Genomic DNA, 19999 nt, shown 5'->3' with positions numbered 1-19999 from the left:
TTAAGCACACTCACGCACACACACACACGTTTCTTAAATTGTTTACAAATACATTAAGTATTAAAGCACATTCTCACACACACACACGTTCCTTAAATTGTTTACAAATACATTAAGCATTAAAGCACATTCACACTCACACTCACGCACACGTTGGGTTTCCATGTTTTATGGGGATTTTCCATAGAATTAATGATTTTTACACTGTACAAACTCTATAATCAATCCCCTAATCCTAACTGATGTATTTTCACAATATGAACTAATGAGTATTTGTATATATTTAATATTGACAGCATTATGTTGTGGTTTTATTTGTTTTAAGTGTCATGTTTATCTCTGGATATAGGCTTAATGTGTGTCATTGTTCTCTACAGGTTGAGTAGGTGTGGTGTTACAGATGAAGGTTGTGTTGCTCTGGCTTCAGCTCTGAGATCAAACCCCTCACACCTGAGAACAATGCATCTGTTTGGGAATAAACTAGGAGACTCAGGAGTGAAGCTGCTGAAGGATCTGAGGGATGATCCACATTATAAACTGGAGACACTATGGTAAGAATAGTTTTTAACGATGTTCATCATCATATTTTCATAAGATTAGATCATCAGATAATGAGTCTTAAATTCAGCTTCAGTTTCTGTAGATCTCTGAACTTTAAACTGTGTTTAATATGAGTTTAATTCTGCTCATACTGTTGTGACTGATTGTGAAAATAATATTAATGTTATTTTCAGCTTTTCCCCTTTATCTGTCTCTATAGGCATCTTTACACAGCCGAGTTAAGGCTGCTCTAAAGCGGCTCTGTGTCTGCTCAAAGTTCTGTGTAAAGACACAATGCCGCATAAAAGCAGACTTATAATATGATGGTCTGAATATTGTTTTGATTCAGTGTAAATGAACGCAAACTTGTGCCGCTCTAAAACTACGTCATTGTCATGAGAACCAAACGCACGGCGCGAGAATCAAGAAGCAGAAGACAAAACATATCGGCTTATCTCCATATTGTTTTAGCCAAATTAAAAATGTCAGCCAACAAGGGACAATAAAGTAAAAGTGTCCTGTACTCGCATCGTGAAGCAAACCACCAAAATAACAGAGTCGTCGACGTGTGTAATCAATTAGCTTTCGCCGTTTATAATCTTCCTTTGAAGACACTGGCAGATCAACGCGCCGCTACATTTCTCTCAGATAGGGTAAATGCTTATTCGGCGTCACTGTGTTATATTATATTCCAAAAATCATCTTCTTGAGGTATTTCACCCACACACGACCTGCCTAAAACGCTAACGATAGCATAATTGTTCTTTCTGGCTCTTTGAAAAAAAATCCTTTCGACCTCTTTTAATCCTGCGGTGTAATAATTTGTAATTTCTTTGAAGCATTTGTTCCATCTGGAATTTTTTTATTTAGAAATAGAAAATAGCTATCAGTACCACAGAATTATCACAAACATCAAAGCGTGAGATAGCAATATCACGCAGAGGAAATTTACAATTCCGTATTTTTATTTATCTAGAGTTTTATTTCTTTGTTTACTATTTCAATTCATTTTATAACACTTAAAGGGTAACTCAACCCCTGGTTAGAGCCTGACTCCACCCACTGGCAATATTTGAAAAATGCTGATATTAATTTTGTAGTGAGTGTAATGATGATTTCGGCTGGTTCTGTATCAGCTGTCCGTTGTGTGAAAGTGACCTTTCATGTACTTTTGATTTTGTAAAGTGACTTTGATTTTTGTAAAGTGACTTTGTGACTTTTGAGGGTTAGGCATGATATATGATCATGTTTGAGAATAAATTAATATAGATTATCTAGTTAGTTTTCTTATGAAAAGATGTAATATCTCATTCTGCATATGTGACTGTGTGTTTTATTTTAGGTATAGATGACAGTCTGATCTTCTCCTGATCATCTGGTGAATAAGGATCCACTACAGAGACTCACAGTCAACAGAATCAACAGAGACTGAAGATACAGTGACTTCACTGTTATTAATTAAGACTTCATTTAGATTTCCACGATCCTCTGACAGACCTGATGAGGCGGCAGTGAAACACCTTTTATTTCACAGCAGCAAAATACAGTTTCTCATTCATAGAATAACCATTTTATTTGTATAAACGCAGAGTATAAACTCAAAAAGGTTGGAGTTTTGTTGGAGAAAATATAGAGCCTAAATGTGTTGTTTGTGTTGTATCAGCAGAGGGAGACGAAGACTAATGAAAGATTAATTTTTCATAATTATGAGAAAAAAAAGTTCTCATAAGCTCACTTTTGGAAAACAAACAATGGAAGCTTGAGTGTATATATGTTTTTAATAATAGTTGTATTACATTTGTATTAATGTATTAAAGGTTTTCATGTTTTCCTTTTTCTTTAGTGTGTTATGTTGCTGTTTGTGCATGTATAAGATCTGCAAACTTACAAAGTCTCCTACAAAAAGATTTATTCTATCTAATGCCCGGTAGGGCCGTTCCAGACTAAAGATGAGCATTGTGAAACAATCGTGGTGATTTCTGTGGCCGTGGCTCCTAAACGTCGTACAGTGAGAGCGGTTCACAGACGCCATTGTCACGGTCTTACGATCAAAGATAGCCTGTGATAATTTACTGACAGTGTCATGGTCATCTCACAGTGTGTTGCTGCTAAAACCTACATCTACTGACTAGCCAATAAAAATGCAACATGTCGTATTGATCAATGCAACATGGCGCTAAAACTTAAAGTGCCCCTATTATGGATTTTTTTTAAATGACCTTTCATGTAGTGTGTAACATAGCTTTAAGTGAATGAAAACATCCTGCAAAGTTTTAAATCTGAAAGTGCACCTTATATAAAGTTATTGTCTTTCAAAAGTAAGAGTCGACTGAGTCAATGAAATTAATCGTTTTTTAAAAACGAGTCATAAGCCGTTTTCTTGTGACGTCAAGATGAAACATTAGCATATTGCCCGCACACTTATTGCGCACGCAGACACAGGGAAAACTTGAACCCCCTAATACACTGCAGCTGATTCCTGTGGACACTGGACAGCGTCATGTCCAGAAGACGCTTTTCTACAATGTGAAGTTAAAGACAGTTCAGTGGCAACGGTTCCGTATGGCATACTACCTACCACAAAACACAATATCTGCCCAAACACCAACCCTTATTCACACAATATACACAGGAATGTAATAACTGTAATTACTATGCAAACCATACAAATAAACCAACAGACTCTTCAAGTTTTTCAAGAATTCTACAAAACCGTAGCATGGCGGCCTGTACACAGCCAGCTAGAATATATCCGTCTCAACCACAGCCAGTTGCTGCTCCTTTCTGCTGCTTCAGACAAGTTCTTTACTGTGCGACGCAACTCTTGGCCACTGAATCCGACGTCTCTGAGGAACCGGGTTGTAGAGTGTGCCACAAATCCTCGACAACCCACTTCCACTGGATAAACCTGGACTCTCCATCCTCGCTGTTCTGCTTCAGTGGCCAGATGAGCATACCGCAGTTTCTTCCTCTCATATGCCTCATCGACCGCATCCTCCCATGGCACTGTTAACTCTATCAGTTGAACAATGCGTGCTGATCCAGACCACAAAACAATATCTGGTCGTAGGTTAGTGGTGGCAATCTCAGGTGGAAAAATAAGCCGTTGATCAAGATCAGCCAGCATCTTCCAGTCCCTAGCAGCGTCCAGTTGTCCTGGGCGAGAATTGGTTTTAACACCTTTTCTTGGTGGTTGCTCGTCTGGGCGGAGGAATATTGTCTTCTGTGTGTAATGTTTTGCTAGAACAGGCGGCAACTTATTGGTCATGTTACGCTTGCCTTCTAATGCTAAAGCCAAACATCGCAGTACTTGGTCATGGCGCCAACTAAACCGACCCTGGCTAAGAGCCACCTTACATCCTGTCAAAATGTGCCTTAATGTGGCAGGTGATGAACACAAAGGACAAGAGGGATCCTCTCCTACCCAGAGGTTTAGGTTCTGTGGTGATGGGAGAACATCATATGTTGACCTGATAAGGAAACTGATCCTACTCTCTTCCATTGACCAAAGGTCTTGCCAGCCGATTTTGCATTGTTCCACACTCTCCCATCTCATCCACTCTCCCTGCTTGGCCTGTGAAATGGCCTTTATACACCTCATCCTCTCCTCCTGCTTTCGCACCTTGTTGACTACCAGCTTCCTCCTTTGAGCTGGGCCTGCCTTGTGCCATTTAGGAGGAGCTAAACTGAGCCCAAAACCCCCTCTTTCATGCTCTACCTGTCCCTGTCCCCTATCCCCAATTTGAAGGGCAGCCTTTGCCTCTACCACAGATTTCTTTGCTGACCACTTTCTACCAGTTTTTAACACAGGGACTGCCTCCCTGACACATTTGTCGCGTGACTCTACTAAGGTCATTTCCAGTCTGACCTTGGCGCACTTAAACTCCTCGGTTAAAGCAGAGACTGGCAGCTGCAATATTCCTTTACAGTAGAGGTCCTTTACTGTATTGGTGGCAGTCGCATCCCAGAAGCCAAGCGCTCTCCTCCTACTACCCATCTTGATGCCCTAATGATTACTTCCATTGCCATGGTAAAAGCCAGTGGAGAAATGGTGCATCGTGCCATTATTCCAACCTCTAAGCATTGCCATGTAATATTCTCTGTTGTCATTTATATATATATATTTTTTGTGTGTATATATATATATATGTATATATATATATATAGCTGTGAGCAGCGATGGAGGGCCCAAGCCGGTGGCACCGCCACCCCGGTGCCTTTAGTGTAACTTTAGCGTAACTAAAGGCCACCGGCTTGGGCCCGCAATCGCTGCTCGCAGCTATATATATAAACATATATATATACACACACAATATATATATATATATATATTTTTTTTTTAAGTGACGACAGAGAATATTACATGGCAATATTCTTCTCCAAAGTGAATCGCTTTTTTGAGGGCCTAAACATGCTTGAAAACTCATGAAACTTTGCACATGCTTCAGAAGTGGTGAAAATTTACGTGTGATATGGGTTTCAGAATTGGGTGGGGCAAAATGGGTTAATTGCCTACTCTACATTATTGCCCCGGCTCTACATTTCACGTAAAGGTATGGAAATTGGTAAATACATGTAATGACCCAATACCTACCAAAAAAGTATCTTGGAGCGTAGCCCTAAACACAACAGGAAGTGAGCTATTTTGAACTTCCTCTCCGATTTTGTGCAGTTTTTGAAATTTCCAGACGTTGTACTTTAACAAACTTCTCCTAGAGATTTAATCAGATCCACATAATTTTTTGTCAGTCTATTCCTAAAGCCTTTTCGACGTTAAATTGCGAAGATCTAGAGTTTTCGTCGAAGGATGTGACCTCGCCTCGGCAGCCTGACAAATGTAGATGTGCAAAACCCAATTTCAGCCTAGGGTGAAATATGCATCGTCAGATCATTTCTGTGTAAATGTTGCTTGGAGTTGCGGTGTTGCTAGGCAACCACAGACAGCCTGCAGTAACTCAGCCATACAATGTCCGATCTGCCCCAAACTTCACATGTTTGATAAGAGTCCTGTCCTGAACACATGACCATGCTCATATTCGGTTATAGTAATAGCGCCACCTGCTGGTAGTAAGAAGTGAGGCAAATACAAATTACTTTAACATAGTCCTCTTATTTTTACGCACTGCCCACCGTGCTCTGTTTTATTTAAGCCGCCGGGTGGCGGTGGCACGGGTGCGAGGGCCCCTTTCATCGCTGCTTGCAGCTTTAATTACTATTTTTTATTCCATTTTATCCGATTAGGTCACAATTTTTCCACCACATTTTTCTACATTTTTTAAACACCAAATAGGAGGGTTTTTTCTCAATTGATGTGGCTGAGCCTTATATTTCATATCAAAGTTATCAACAAATTAAGAAATTGCTGTTACTATGAGATTTTTTTTTTGTTGAGTAAAGCAAGTCAAAAACAGAAGAGTTTCTCAAAAGTACCCAGGTCTGATTATACCGTTTCTGCCACAGTGAACTCCTATATGAGCTACAGCACTCATTATACATGATACAGTTCTTAGACAGTATTTACATCTACACACATAAAAACATTACAAATGCATTCAAGCAGACAGAATGTAACAGTAGTAATTACATTTTTATTAAATTTCAAAATACATTTAAAAGATTTTATTTTAAAGTGTTAATAAACTACTAAAATAAACTTTCTAGAATGGTCTTGAGCAAGGAAAAGGAAGACAAACTGAGGATTGTTTATTGCACCAAAAGACATTTGAAAGGAATCAGTGTAAATAAAAGAAACGTGGAATATTAGTGAAATGTGCCAATACAAATATTTTAGAACTAGAAAAATTCCATGTTTTGAAGGATGTATTTAATGTATTTCCATGTTTTGTCCATGCCTGAAGAAAACAATCACAACTTTAAAATTCCCTGATGTTTCCACAACAGTGAGGTAAACTAATCCACTAACAGTCTGACTACACAGCCATAATTAGCCATAATATATTTATTCCCTATTGAATAAGTGGGGTTACATGCAGCCTGTTCAAAAAGTTGCTAAATGTTGCAAAAAAATTGTTCTCTAGTCACTTTTTTGAAAAAGACAAAAATAATTAAAGAGTTCTGAAATACACAAAAGAAAAAAAATGACTGGAGGAGTTTTGACTGACTGAGATTTCTGACTTTAGGACCCAGAGAAACAGCTCATCTGCTCCATATAGAGCTATAATGCTGCGTTCACACCGAACGCGAATAGCGCGTCAAATTCGCGTCTACCGCGTCTAGTTTGACGCTTGACCACTTTGTGTTAATTCGCGTGTCAAGAGTGAAACTGACGCGCATAAAAACAAAAGTTCGAAGCGAAATTTACGCGTCAGATTCGAAATCTGTTGGCGGCCATCTTTTTTATGTTGATCGAGCATTTATCGAGAGAGTCACCGCTCTGTATTTGCTCTGAAAAGCAGAACAGCGGTGTACGGATCATCGTCGCTGTATTTGGGTCCACCAGACCATTCGGAGGCAAACTCAGTTTGGCGAGTTCCGCCATTTCCTCGCTCCAGGAGCAGCGCCTGGATGACGGCCGCTCTCAGCGGTACTTCCGCCTGTCCCGCGCCCAGTTTGATGACCTGTTGTCCCGCATCGGAGCGAGGATCACCCTCGCCCTCACCAACCTAATCTGTCAAATATAACAGACCGGACACCGTCGGGTCTAGAATAATTATGTACTATGTTGGTTGTCTTTACATTAGAATAATAATATTTCATATAATCTAGAAATGGAATAAAAAGCATTCAATACAAAATGAATATGTCTCATATATTTAAATCAAGTATACAAAATAATGTATTGAGGCATCCAGATACTTCACCACGTGACAGCAAGCAGGCTCCTGATTGGTTAACGCGTCGCGAATTGACGCAGAAGTTCAGATTTTTCAACTTGGGCGGCAGACGCTTCATTCGCGTCAAATGCTTGAATGCACAAATAGCACTAACTAAATCATTCGTGCTTAACGCGCCAGACGCTTCATTCGCGCGAACTTGACGCGCGAATGAGGCGTATTCGCGTCTACCGCGCCGCGCTCTACGCCTCATTCGCGCCGCAGGAATTTTTTACGCGCGTAACGCGTCTTTGCAGTGACTTAACATTGAAATCATTCGCGCCTGACGCGCTATTCGCGTCCGGTGTGAACGCACCATAAGGCCTAGAGTCATGAAATATCATGTTATATTATTTATTTTCCACAAGAGGTTGGCAAAGACTCCCAATGTAAGATATTTAGAGCTGAATTAAAGGGGTGGTATAATGCCCCTTTTAACAAGATGTAAAATAAGTCTCTGTTATCTCCAGAGTGTGTTTGTAAAGTTTTAGCTCAAAATATCCCACAGATCATTTTTTACAGCAAGTTAAAATTGTTCCTTTTTGAGGGTGAGCAAAAACGTGCGGAGCTTCAACAGCTCTTGTGTGTGTGTGTGTGTGAGTGTGTGTGTAAGCGAGCAGCTCCAATGACCTCACACAGACATGCACTGAAATGTCAGAAACTGTTCTGCCTTTTATGTTTAAAACTGAGTCAGACAAAGATGGAGAGACTCAAGAAGAAGTGACACGTAGAGCAACAGGATGTTTCTGAAAGGTTAGTTGATGAATGTATGTTGCCGATGTGGAGATAACTGTCTATCTTCAAGTCTTTGATTAACACATTCTGTCATGATAATCTATAAAATTGCTCGTGTGGGAACTGTTGTAAGATGCACACAGAGTGACTTTCTATTGCATGTGAACAGACGGATGACAGCTTGAGCTGGAATTCACAAATGTGCTCTTCTAAAACAACTCTTCCTCTTCTCAACATGGACTGTGTGTTCCGGGGGCGGGGCTTATGTACATGTTAGGGTTTGTGATGTCACTAACCCGTGAGGAAGCTCGTGTAGTTCTACCAGCCGTTTGTTGTAGTCCTTTAAAAACGATTTCTGTAAATGCAAATATATTCCTTTGCTTTGAGCGTCGTAACTTTGCAGATGTTGTTTATGCTCAAACAGCAACATTACACACTAACTAAAGTTAGAAAAGTGGAATCATAATCAACCACCGCTGTAAAAGGGTTATGCCTGAAACTGAGTTTTCAATTTTAGTTAAAAGAATGAGAGGAATGTGCTTAAATAACTATTTATGCATTATTTATTGATCAAACAACTTTACAACCAGCACCAAGAACCACCATGAATTCATTGGCATAATAAAAATAAAATGTATGAAATAAAATGAAACAAAGCCAGCAAGGACATAATATATTTTAATTTCAAAAACCAAATGTGAGGGACTATTGCAAAAAGAAAAGAAAAAGAAGGCAATAAGATGATTGACTTTGCTTTGGTCCACAATGCAAAACAGTAATAATAAAAGTTCATGTCAGATTCGGGTTGTGACTGTCGCTCTGCCAGAGAACAACGGACTCCTCCGAACTCGACAATCACTGGAGTTTAAAACTGCAATAAATAATAACAAAACTAAAAAAACTACAGTATTACTGTACTTTAACATAGCAATCAACTCGTTCATTATAATATTCCCAATCATGTAATACCCAGTGTAAGTGGAGAGCTGTCTAAATGACCCAGACGTGTGTGTGGATCCAAGCGCCTGAGAGGAAGATTTCAGAGGCACCAAACGCAGAAACAAGAGCCGGTTCAGAGAAGCTCTTCTTCATGGCCGCTTCGACCCTCCGCTCTGAAACTCACGGATCGCCGGGATCCTCCAGGAGTCCATGCTTGCCCTCGAGGACTTTCACTGTAGCCGAGAGAGCGCTGACAGACGACAGGAGAATAAGGTGATGTTTTTAAATCTCTACATAATAAATCACTGTCTTATCTTTCAGATGCAATTTCATCCATAAACCAAACAGGTCCTTGAGATCCTGTAATCCTGTGTGCTTTTGATCGCTAGAACGAGCCTTCGCTGTCGTTGGTCCTAGTCTTTGGAATAACTTGCTTCCTCTCTACCACATTTAAATCTGCTTAAAAAACATCTTTTATCTATAGCTTTCAACCAGGTATAATGTTTATAGTGTGTTGAGTTGTGTTCTTTTGTATTTGTATTGTATTAGATTTTAGTTGTATTGTACACAGGGGTTAAAGTGAAAAAAAATCCTGAGCCTGAACTTTTTTTGGGGGGGGGGGCTAATTTAAAGCCTAATAAAGCCTAATTTCCCCCAAATTAGGCTTTATTAGGCTTATAAAATATAAAACTTTTAATTTAGGTGAACTTACAACAATCCTCACTTAAACCCATAATAAATATCATATTTACCTGTACCATACAGAAATTGAATAAGGTTATAAAACAGTCCGCACTGCATAAATTATAAATGAAATATAGATTAATCCTTATCAAAGCTACAAGTGTTCTTTAGTCAAGAGCAGTGAGTAATTTTCTCTGTTCCCTCTGTTCTTTCGGTTAACTTTACTGACAGACAGAATTAATGGCTCCTGTCACTTTAAGATCTGCCTCTGCTGACAGGATCTCACGCATCTCATTCTCTCACAACTATTTACTTCCATTTAAGATTTTATTTAACTCATTTAAGACTGTTCTTGTGAGGATACTCGACAAAACGGACATTTTGGCATTAATGTGTGTGTTCTTCGTTCAGGCGCGAAAGAGAATGGTTTAAGCATTTGCGTGAATAAGAGCGTGATCATAATCCTAGCTAAAGGATGAGAGAAAGAACGGATGGTTAATTGCATTAAATATTTTAACACGTTAAAGCCGGACAAAAATGAATCGCATGCGTTAACGTTGACAGCACTTGTCATACATTGCTGACAGAAAATATTGGCGGTTTGAAGTGGACTCGTTCTCATGGTAGGCCTAACGTTATACACCGAATGTTTTTTTAGTCAGCTACACAGAATGTTCTACATTAAATATTTATCTAACAGTCTGAAGTTATCCATTATCCTGACCTGAGATAATTTCCTGAATCAACCAACTCACATCTCCTTTCTTTCTTTTCATCCATGATGACATTAGATTTAGTCACCTGTTGTTGTTTCTGGCGTTTCATCACTTGCTGTGTCTCAATCTATTTTTTGTACAGTCTATGGTCGCAACCGCTATACCTGTGCATTAGAACTTTCAGTGAGCTATTTTACACAGGCTCGGTCCTGCTCCTCCGTGGCAATGACGGCGTGCGATTAAAAATCATAAACGAATTTGAAAGTGGGCGGGGCATGTCCCCCTTGTCCGCATAGGAAATCACGCCTGTGGGTAGGACCAGAGAATGTCCATAGACGGGCTCTGGTAGGGCATCATCCCCAGGCTTCATGAACTTGCGCTCCATGCTTTTACCGACGACGCTAACGTGACGTATATGGATCTCAATCACACTGTGTTGCCAGGACCCGCTCTGCTTCTGATAGGCTTGTAACGTTAGTTAGAGCTGCGTTACTCTCATATGATTGGTAGGTAAAATCAATTGACTCTTATAAATATTAAACCGCATGCAAGTTCCCATTTTTTTTTTTTTTTTTTCTCACGGCTTGCTAGCTCGATCTGAGGCCAGCTCTGTATTGGCCCAAGTTGAGGAAACAGTCGTCGGTGAAATGTTTGGAAATTTCCAGAGAAAATGAAATTAACCCATTGTTTCTTCAGAGGCTCGGATGAAGGAACTAAAAAATACTTTTGTCTTCATTTGTGCATCCAAACACTGAGCAACTGCCATGCTTCGCCTGGCATTGAACATGGGCTGGCATATGCAAATTTTTGGAGTCGTACATATTAATGATCCCGACTGTTGCGTCACAGTCGGTGTTATGTGGCGATTCGCCTATTTTTCAGGGGTGTTTTTCAAAAACGAGATTTAAATAAGAAGGAGAAAACAATGGTGTTTGAGACTCACTGTATGTCATGTCCATGTACTGAACTCTTGTTATTTAACTATGCCAAAATAAATTCAATTTCACATTCTAGGGCACCTTTAATATATCAATATTTGACATTCTTGATTAAGCTGTTTGTTGTTAGGATGACAAAACAATAAAAAATGATTGAGACAGCCAATCAGATCAAAGGAGGTGGGGCTTAATAATCACAGAAGACGCTTTAGTTTTAACAGTGAAAGAGTGTGTGGTGAGATGAGAGTAACATTTAGTCCCCCTGTGTTGAAAATCCAGCGTTTAATGTTGTTTATGTGTCTATGTGGTGTTTTTAATACGCTTTAAGACAAACCATGTGTAAATTCATAAGTCGACAGCATTGCTGAGTATTTTCTCCTTAAATATAAATAAATCCTGTAAAACATGTTGCAATGCCGTTTTGGTAAGTATCCTCGTAAACAGTCGCTTATGTCTTAGGTGAACATAAACAGTTGAGATAGAAAACGTGTGTGTATCAGTATATTGGATCCGTGCAGCTCTTAAAGCAGGGTTCACCAATCTCGGTCCTGGAGGGCCGCTGTCCTGCAGAGTTTAGCTCCAACCCCAATTAAACACACCTGAACCAGCTAATCAAGGTCTCATTAGGCATACTAGAAACTTTCAAACAGGTGTGTTGGAGCTGGTTGGAGCTAAACTCTGCAGGACAGCGGCCCTCCAGGACCGAGATTGGTGAACCCTGTCTTAAAGTGACAGCAGCCTAATAATCCTGCTTAAACAACAAGACAGAGATAAAATCACTCACTGCTGTCAATTCGCCTTTGGCTAAGCCCCGCCCCCCTTAGTTACTGTTGCTACGTCCGACAAACAAACTTCATCTGGGCTCTGGTATCAACATGGCTTATGCTGTGACAGCTCTTCCTGCTGAAATTTTATCAAACTTTTATACAGCAGCAAATAAAGTGCCGATAGAAGTAGGCAAAAGCGGCTGCAATATACGTTCGAAGGCTATATTCACGACATACAGGTGAAACACAAGGAACAACAAGGCATCCAAACAGAGGCAAAAGCATACCGATCACAGTAAAAAAATGACCAACCGCATATCCTACTAATGGAGACGGAGGCTGGGACTAACAATATCTGTTCATGCAAAGCTGGGTAGGTCTCTATTCACTTCTACAATCGTTATTACGAAGCAAACGGACCACGCGAGTATAACGTTGTATTATTAGCAGCGTGTGCTAGACGACACTTGTCAGGGTTTGACTTCGGTTTGGGAAGGGAAAAAAACGGACACCCCCCTCCAACCTCTCTGGGAAACGCGTATCTGTGTTACAAATGCCCCAGGCACAACGTTTAACCATATTTTAGATAAAACTACGACGGTAATAGCCGGCCGAGACCAAAAATATGAGACGCCTGTGTTAAAGTCAATGGAGCGCTGTGAAAAAGTGTCGGACCACTGTGGGAGCTCGTTCTTGGCTGCGCTGTGATTGGTCAATCTACATTCTAGGCTGTGGCTTAGCCAAAGGCGAATTTGCGATATTTCAATAATGTTAATATACTGTGCAGCCCTAATACTAAACCTGCATCCGAAACCGCATACTGTATAGTAGGCACTACATTTGGTTTGAAACACTTCAAAACCTTTAAAAAGTGTGTTTTATATTGTATGAATGGCATTTAGATGAACTACATCCACTCCTGTGGCCTCATGGGATGCGGTTCTGAACCGCACCGGAAGCAGAAGCTCGTCCGCAGACTTGCACAAGAGTTTTTCATCTTACTCTGTTCTTGCCTCCTATATAGTAGAGAAGCGTTCGATTGCGGACGCAACTCGAGTTTCTAATGAACGAGTTAATAAGAGTCACTCACCATCCCGGTCTGATGATCCGGTATCGGCCACACACGGACAGATCCACGACCGTCGAACCCAAGCGGTTCTGATGTCCAATCGGGCCTCCGTCCACCACCACCGCCAGACTGGGCCACAGATCCTCAAATTCCTGCAGAACACCACACACACACACACACACACACACACACACACACACACACACACACACACACACACACACACACAAGTCAAACCCAGACCAAAGCCCACTGAGAAAGCACTGGGAGTTAGGGCTGCACGATTAATCGACATTTACATGTAATCGCACTTAAATCGAGTTGGCTATTCGTGATGTTGAAGTGGCAAAGGCTGTGATTATTAGTCATGTGCAGCGTGTCAGTGAAGCACGGCTCAGTAAACGCGGCTCACTCTGAAAGCACTGCGAGTTTCAGTCGCTTATAACGTGCATTTGAAAAAGCAACACACGTCAAACATCTTTCCAGACACGAGACGCATTTATGAACCTCTTGTCCAACAAAAGATAACATTTATAACACGCTTTTACTCCAAACTCCCTTCATAAGCACAGCTGAGCTCGTCCTCCTGTGAGGTGATGCGCTTCTCACACAGAATAAGGCAGTCGTGTGTTTATTAGTCGTGTTTAATCAATCAAAGCGTTTCCCTCTTCTGTTTATTCAGATACAGAGATACTATGAAGCCCACAGGGGTTTCCTGGAGTGATGTGCGTTAGCGTACTTCTGCGGGGGATATTTGCCGTGTGTGTGTGTGAGACGCCCTCTGGTGTTCAGAAGGATATGTGGTGTGTGTGTGTGTGTGACGCCCTCTGGTGTTCAGAGGGATATGTGGTGTGTGTGTGTGTGAGACGCCCTCTGGTGTTCAAAAGGATATGTGGTGTGTGTGTGACGCCCTCTGGTGTTCAGAGGGATATGTGGTGTGTGTGTGTGAGACTGTTCAGATGGAGAAGCATTTACTAGGATCAGCCGTGATTCACTGACAAACTGCATTAAATAATCGCAGCCTTTGCCAGATCGCGTGCGGTTTCACTGTGATTAATCGTGCAGCCCTGAATGGGAGTTGTGGAGTCCTGTGCTTACGCTAGCAGCAACCGTACTGGTGTGAGTGCTGATGTTAGCGCTGGTGAGCGCGAGGGGTTCGCCACACATCTGACAGAGCCGTCTCATGAACGGGTGATCTGGGATACGGACCCCTATGAGCTGCAGCAAACACAACATTAATGACACACGTGACACGTCTTAAACACACACAACAGGGAAAACATTAAGATGTGCTCACTCAGTACAATTAAGCGCACTTCTTTTTCACAAGCGGCCTTTAGTTAAAGTCCCCCTGTGGTGAAAGTCCAGCGTTTAATGTTGTTTATGTGTCTATGTGGTGTTATTAATACGCTTTAAGACAAACCATGTGTAAATTCATAAGTCGACAGCATTGCTGAGTATTTCCTCCTTAAAACTGCAGTGAACCAAAGACGGTCTCAAAAACACGGTTTGAAATCGCTGGTGTTTCTGACGTCACAAACGACCTTGTAACCAATCAGATCAACGTGTGATCATCAAATAACTGGATTTTCTTACTGTGTTTTTAAAATGAACGGTATGTGATTTTATTACTGTTTTTTTTTTTTGGTCTGGGGGGGGTGGCGCTCGAAGGGGGTCTCGCCCAGGGTGTAATTCAATGTAGAACCGCCACTAATAGAAGTAATTATGGAATTACATATTAAGATGTTTTTAAGTGGATCAAAAAACACAACAAAATTCAACTAACTAATTTAATATACATTTAAACTATAATAGATTTGATTTAATTGCAAGTAACATACAGTTAAGTATATGGAAACATTACATTCAGACTTAAAGGATAATTCAGGTATTTAACACTGAGTCTATTTTCTAGTTTGTTTTGGATGAATGAGAGTGGTGGACACAGAAATGTTGACGATGGGTCCTGTCTCGACTTTTTGACTCTTTTAGGATCGCCTCTGAGCGCTTCAGAGTGGCTGTCTATGGGCATGCTCAAACATGTCCTTAAAACAACCCTTAACGCTCGTTTTCAAAACTGTGCAACTCACCGAGTGGTTAGTGGTGTTGTAGTTGATGTTCCAAAACAAGTAGCGTAGCGAAATACAGTTTCTGTCGTGTTTTATTTGCCATTTTGTAAAATCGCCTGATGTCTGCTGGAGGACTCAGTGCTCGTTGATATTACAGCGCTACCGGAAACGGAAAGGGGTCTGTTTACATTTGGTTGTAGTCTTTTCGCTCGGTTCTCCGTCTCTCAGAAGGCTAGCGTGAGCTGAGCAACTGCGGCAAAGTGGTTGTCTCCATCAAGTGGTCGGGAGTGTGCTAACGCTTCAGACTCAAATATCGAGCGGTAGTTTATACGCGGTTGTGAGGTATCTGAAAAAATAGTTCCACTATAGCAAATAACACGGGATGAAAGCATACATTGCGCCGATATATTTGTTTTTAATCATCAACAAACATCACTGACCACTCGGTGAGTTGCACAGTTTTGAAAACGAGCGTTAAGGGTTGTTTTAAGGATAGTTTGAGCATGCCGGTAGACAGCCACTCTGAAGCGGTCAGAGGCGATTCTAAAATAGTCAAAAAGTCGGGACAGGACCCATCGTCAACATTTCTGTGTCCACCACTCTAGTTCATCCAAAACAAACTAGAAAATAGACTCAAAGTGTTAAATACCGGAATTATCCTTTAAGTATATTCTATTAAAGGTGCAGTGTGTAAGTTTTAGTGGCATCTAGTGGTGAGGTTGTGAATTATTACACAATGCACCTTTAAAGTACATTTTAGGTCGAGGGGTGTTTCTCCGCACACAGATCCTAACCTTAGTGAAGGGATTGAGATCGGCGTTCAGTGTGTGTGATCTCTCCAGAACGAGTGTGACGGGTCCCGGCAGCAGATCCGACAGCAGATCCTCCGTCACAGACACACGGCAGAACCTGCACACACCAGAACCAGCCGCACACCACAGGAGACCTTCAGCATGCATGCAGTGACTCAACATCAATATCACTGCATTACATCACACATGAAGGATAATACCATGATGCAACGTCAATAAACACATGCAACAACAAAACCATGTCTCTTCTGCTCACAGAGGCTGCATTTATTTGATCAAAAATACAATAAATATTGTGAAATATTATTGTAATGTAAATCAGCTGTTTTCTATGTGAATATATAGTAAAGTGTAATTTATTCCTGTGATCAAAAGCTGAATTTTCAGCATCATTACTCCAGTCTTCAGTGTCACATGATCCTTCAGAAATCACTCTAATATGAGGATCTGATGCTCAAGAAACGTTTATGATTATCATCAATATATTTGTGGGAACTGTGATACATTATTTGAAATAGAAATGACTCGTAACATAAAAAAAATGAGCTTTCAGTGAGTTTTTTTTTTTTTTTTGGCTGCAGTACCAAACGCTTCCACTAGAAGAAATTTGTGAAATTCATTTTTGACCACGAAACAGAACAAGTGTGACTATTTTTTTTTTCAGGACCGTTTAACCTTTTCGAATCATGTCCAATGTTTTTTTTTTTGCATTCGCACAGCAAATGCCAAAACCTATGGAAGCTTGTTTCCGCCACAGAATAAAACATTATTAAAAGATAATTGTGACTATTTCTCAGAATTGCGAGATATAAAGTCAGAATTGCAAGAGAAAAAACTAACAATTCTCACTTTCTTTCTCACAATTGCGACTTAACATGCAAATCTGAATTTATAACACCCAATTGCGTATTATAAAGTTTTTGCGATTGCGAGATATAAACATGCAATTCTGAGAGAAAAACTCAGAATTTCAAGTATATTTCTCAGAACTTCATGTTTATATCACACAATTGTGACTTTATTTCACGCAATTGTAAGAAATAAAGTCAGAATTGCGAGATAAAAAGTCGCAATTACCTTTTTTATTTTTCATTCTGTGGCGGAAACAAGCTTCCCTTTACCAAGTACTAATTCCAATGAAGTAAAAAAAAAAAAAGGAAAAAAAGCTTAAATGTCCGGAAGAGCACGCGAGAGTTGAAGGCGCTGCTGGAGACCTGCACCTGTATATGTCCTGCACTTCCCCGACACAGATGGCGAGAGGCTTGTCCCCGTTCCGGCCCTTGATGTCGTAAACCCTTCGTACGGCGGAGGAGTTCTGGGCCACACAGGCCAGGCCGTAGATGGTGTCGGTGGGCAGAGCCACGACCTGCCCATTCCCCAGAGCCTCTGACGTGGACCTCAGCGCCTCCAGAACACACTCTGACACACACAACCGGGAGAAACACAGATCAGAACACACTCTGACACACACAACCGAGAGGAACACAGATCAGAACACTCTGACACACACAACCGGGAGAAACACAGATCAGAACACTCTGACACACACAACCGGGAGGAACACAGATCAGAACACACTCTGACACACACAACCGGGAGAAACACAGATCAGAACACTCTGACACACACAACCGGGAGAAACACAGATCAGAACACTCTGACACACACAACCGAGAGGAACACAGATCAGAACACACTCTGACACACACAACCGGGAGAAACACAGATCAGAACACTCTGACACACACAACCGGGAGGAACACAGATCAGAACACTCTGACACACACAACCGGGAGAAACACAGATCAGAACACACTCTGACACACACAACCGGGAGGAACACAGATCAGAACACACTGACACACACAACCGGGAGGAACACAGATCAGAACACTCTGACACACACAACCGGGAGGAACACAGATCAGAACACACTGACACACACAACCGGGAGGAACAGAGAGAATAGGAAACCATGGCAAACAAATGCATCTTAAAGCTACAGGCACATCCACGGGCTCCAACATTCACATTTTATTATTATTGGTAAATGAGACTCACATTGAAAGTCTTGGAAACATTTGCTTTGTCTATTTTAATTTCTGCAAACACCTCGTATTGTCAGATCCATCAATCCTACTATAGCTCAGGGCTTCTCAATCTTTACAATCCCAAAATATGATCATTTGCACGTGAGTGACCCTCATCCTAAAATTGAAAAGATAGCTAGCCTATAGGCTGTGTTTGTTTATGTATAACGACCCATTTAATGCTGTTAAAAAAATCATATTATAAATGTGTAAAGTATTTAGTTTTTTTATTAGTCTTACTACGTTACATTACAGCGTTATTTTACTCACTGTAAGTTTGCAGATGTAAGATATGTATTTTGTTCATGCATTTATTCTATGCATATATATTATCTATTTAAATTGTACTTCATTTATGTTATGCAGTTTTTTATTTTAATCTATTTATTCATTTCCTAACTTTAATCTTTTTTTATTTATTTTACCATTGATTTTCTTTTTTAGTTATTTTTATTATTTATTTTAATCAAAGTTGTATTTATATATAGTTATTGTTTTGTTTAGATGAAATTTAAGTTATTTAATTTAATCAGATGTATTAACTTTTATTGGTTTAAATCAAATATATATACAAATCAATATCTTTTACTTATTTTAATTGATTTATTATTTTGTTTAAAACAAGTTTTATTTGTTTTTATTTATTTATTTTAATCTAATTTAATCATTATCTATTTAATTATCTGTTGGATCACCAACCATTTCGCCCAAAGTAAAGTAAAAAGTATATGTAGCGTTTCATACTTCACATAAAGAACATGCTTGATATTAAAACTGCACAATAATATTGTTAATAAGTGGTCACCTTTAAACAAGCAAATTATGCAAAAACAAAAGGTAAAATTTAATTATATGTCATTTAATACAGAAATTGCCAGCTATAAATTGCCAGCTACATCATGACTAATGTAGTTTAACAAAATATGACAAAATATGACCCCCCAAAAAAAGTATTTAAAATGTAATTTAGACCACAGCATGTTTCTGCAGGCTCATGAACTCCCTTTAAGTTTAATAGAAATGACACTGAAGTAAAAACATTAAAGTCACCGTTGGACATTTTGGAGGACAATTTACACACAGAAACCACAAGTTAACGTTACTGTATGAAAATTATCTTTCAAATTTTAGGAGCGCGTTTATTTTCTATTAGTCCACAGGGCCAAAAGTAACTCCTGTAAAAGATCAATGAAAGTCTGGGTTATGAAACATGAGCAGAAACCATAGACAGCAAAATAACACCCAGAAGTCTTTGTTTATCGACGGATATCATAAGCGAGATTTCTAACTTAGTTGAGCGAGTCTTACCGCGCTGCTGTGACGTCAGATCCTCTGAGTCGAGAGGTGGAATCCGCAGGACTCTCGTCTTCAGCTCTTTACACATGATGACACTCTTAAATAAGTTTCGTGTATGAGATGAAGTATTTAAAAGTGTGCAGGTCGTACGAATAAACCTGAAGAAGACCATAAACAGCTGCGCTCAATGACGAGCATGCTTTCACACAACCGGAAGCCGCGGCTGACAGCACTTCAAAATAAAAGTCCCGCTGAGGCAACGCTGCGGTTGTGTTACACAAATAACTTAAAGTCCCCCTGTCGTCAATAATGTTATCCCTTAAAACTCATCTTTGATCACCAAAATTACATATTTAAACGTTTTTCCTGTGGAAAAAAAATCATGCCTTAAAATAGCTTGAATGTAAGTCTGTTTGTACAAGAATAAAGTTCAACATAGGCCTCTATCAATGAAGTGGGGTCGACGTTTTTTTTAATCAGTTTTATTTTGATGATCATAGATATAGACACA

General features: G+C 40.0%; 3 protein-coding genes across 13 annotated transcripts in view; 1 reads left to right on the top strand and 2 right to left on the bottom strand.

The window, feature by feature from the left end:
- LOC130085719 (NACHT, LRR and PYD domains-containing protein 12-like) overlaps nt 1-2250 on the top strand; it is a 61499-nt gene extending 59249 nt beyond the window's left edge. For 10 of the 11 annotated variants that reach the window (XM_056251637.1, XM_056251635.1, XM_056251636.1 and 7 more), the window contains 2 exons: nt 378-551; nt 1883-2250. In XM_056251637.1, the coding sequence (XP_056107612.1) occupies nt 378-551; nt 1883-1892 (184 nt within the window). In that variant the 3' untranslated portion in view covers nt 1893-2250. The remainder of the gene's footprint in view (nt 1-377; nt 552-1882) is intronic. The other variant, XM_056251634.1, reaches the window with a different exon arrangement.
- Nucleotides 2251-2961: 711 nt separating this feature from the next.
- LOC130085708 (uncharacterized) lies at nt 2962-9200 on the bottom strand. Its single transcript, XM_056251621.1, has 5 exons — nt 9108-9200; nt 6970-7163; nt 3868-4271; nt 3319-3822; nt 2962-3059 (listed from the first exon to the last, which is right to left on the bottom strand). Exons 1-5 carry the CDS (start codon nt 9198-9200, stop codon nt 2962-2964), a joined length of 1293 nt encoding a protein of 430 aa, XP_056107596.1.
- yrdc (yrdC N(6)-threonylcarbamoyltransferase domain containing) lies at nt 9172-19729 on the bottom strand. The gene is made up of 6 exons (XM_056251657.1): nt 19501-19729; nt 17323-17521; nt 16085-16199; nt 14320-14439; nt 13243-13373; nt 9172-9297 (listed from the first exon to the last, which is right to left on the bottom strand). The coding sequence occupies exons 1-6, from the start codon at nt 19658-19660 to the stop codon at nt 9228-9230; spliced, it is 795 nt and encodes a 264-aa protein (XP_056107632.1). The 5' UTR covers nt 19661-19729; the 3' UTR covers nt 9172-9227.
- Between the last annotated feature and the right edge of the window lie 270 nt (nt 19730-19999).

Source organism: Rhinichthys klamathensis, unplaced genomic scaffold (assembly GCF_029890125.1).
Source record: "Rhinichthys klamathensis goyatoka isolate OS25496 unplaced genomic scaffold, OSU_Roscu_1.1 h1tg000087l_1, whole genome shotgun sequence".
Taxonomy (NCBI): Eukaryota; Metazoa; Chordata; class Actinopteri; order Cypriniformes; family Leuciscidae; genus Rhinichthys; species Rhinichthys klamathensis.
This window is presented reverse-complemented; position numbering and strand designations above follow the sequence as displayed.

Excerpts from the sequence above, each read along its gene's own strand:
- LOC130085708 (XM_056251621.1), bottom strand. The coding sequence starts at position 9,200 with ATGAAGAAGAGCTTCTCTGAACCGGCTCTTGTTTCTGCGTTTGGTGCC. Across the intron at positions 7,164-9,107 it reads GGATCCACACACACGTCTGG|GTTGGTGAGGGCGAGGGTGA; the intron begins GTCATTTAGACA and ends TTGACAGATTAG. Across the intron at positions 3,060-3,318 it reads GTCTGAAGCAGCAGAAAGGA|AAAAGCGTCTTCTGGACATG; the intron begins GCAGCAACTGGC and ends TTCACATTGTAG.
- yrdc (XM_056251657.1), bottom strand. The coding sequence starts at position 19,660 with ATGGTCTTCTTCAGGTTTATTCGTACGACCTGCACACTTTTAAATACT. Across the intron at positions 17,522-19,500 it reads TCTGACGTCACAGCAGCGCG|AGTGTGTTCTGGAGGCGCTG; the intron begins GTAAGACTCGCT and ends TGTGTGTGTCAG. Across the intron at positions 13,374-14,319 it reads CCAGTACGGTTGCTGCTAGC|GAATTTGAGGATCTGTGGCC; the intron begins GTAAGCACAGGA and ends GGTGTTCTGCAG.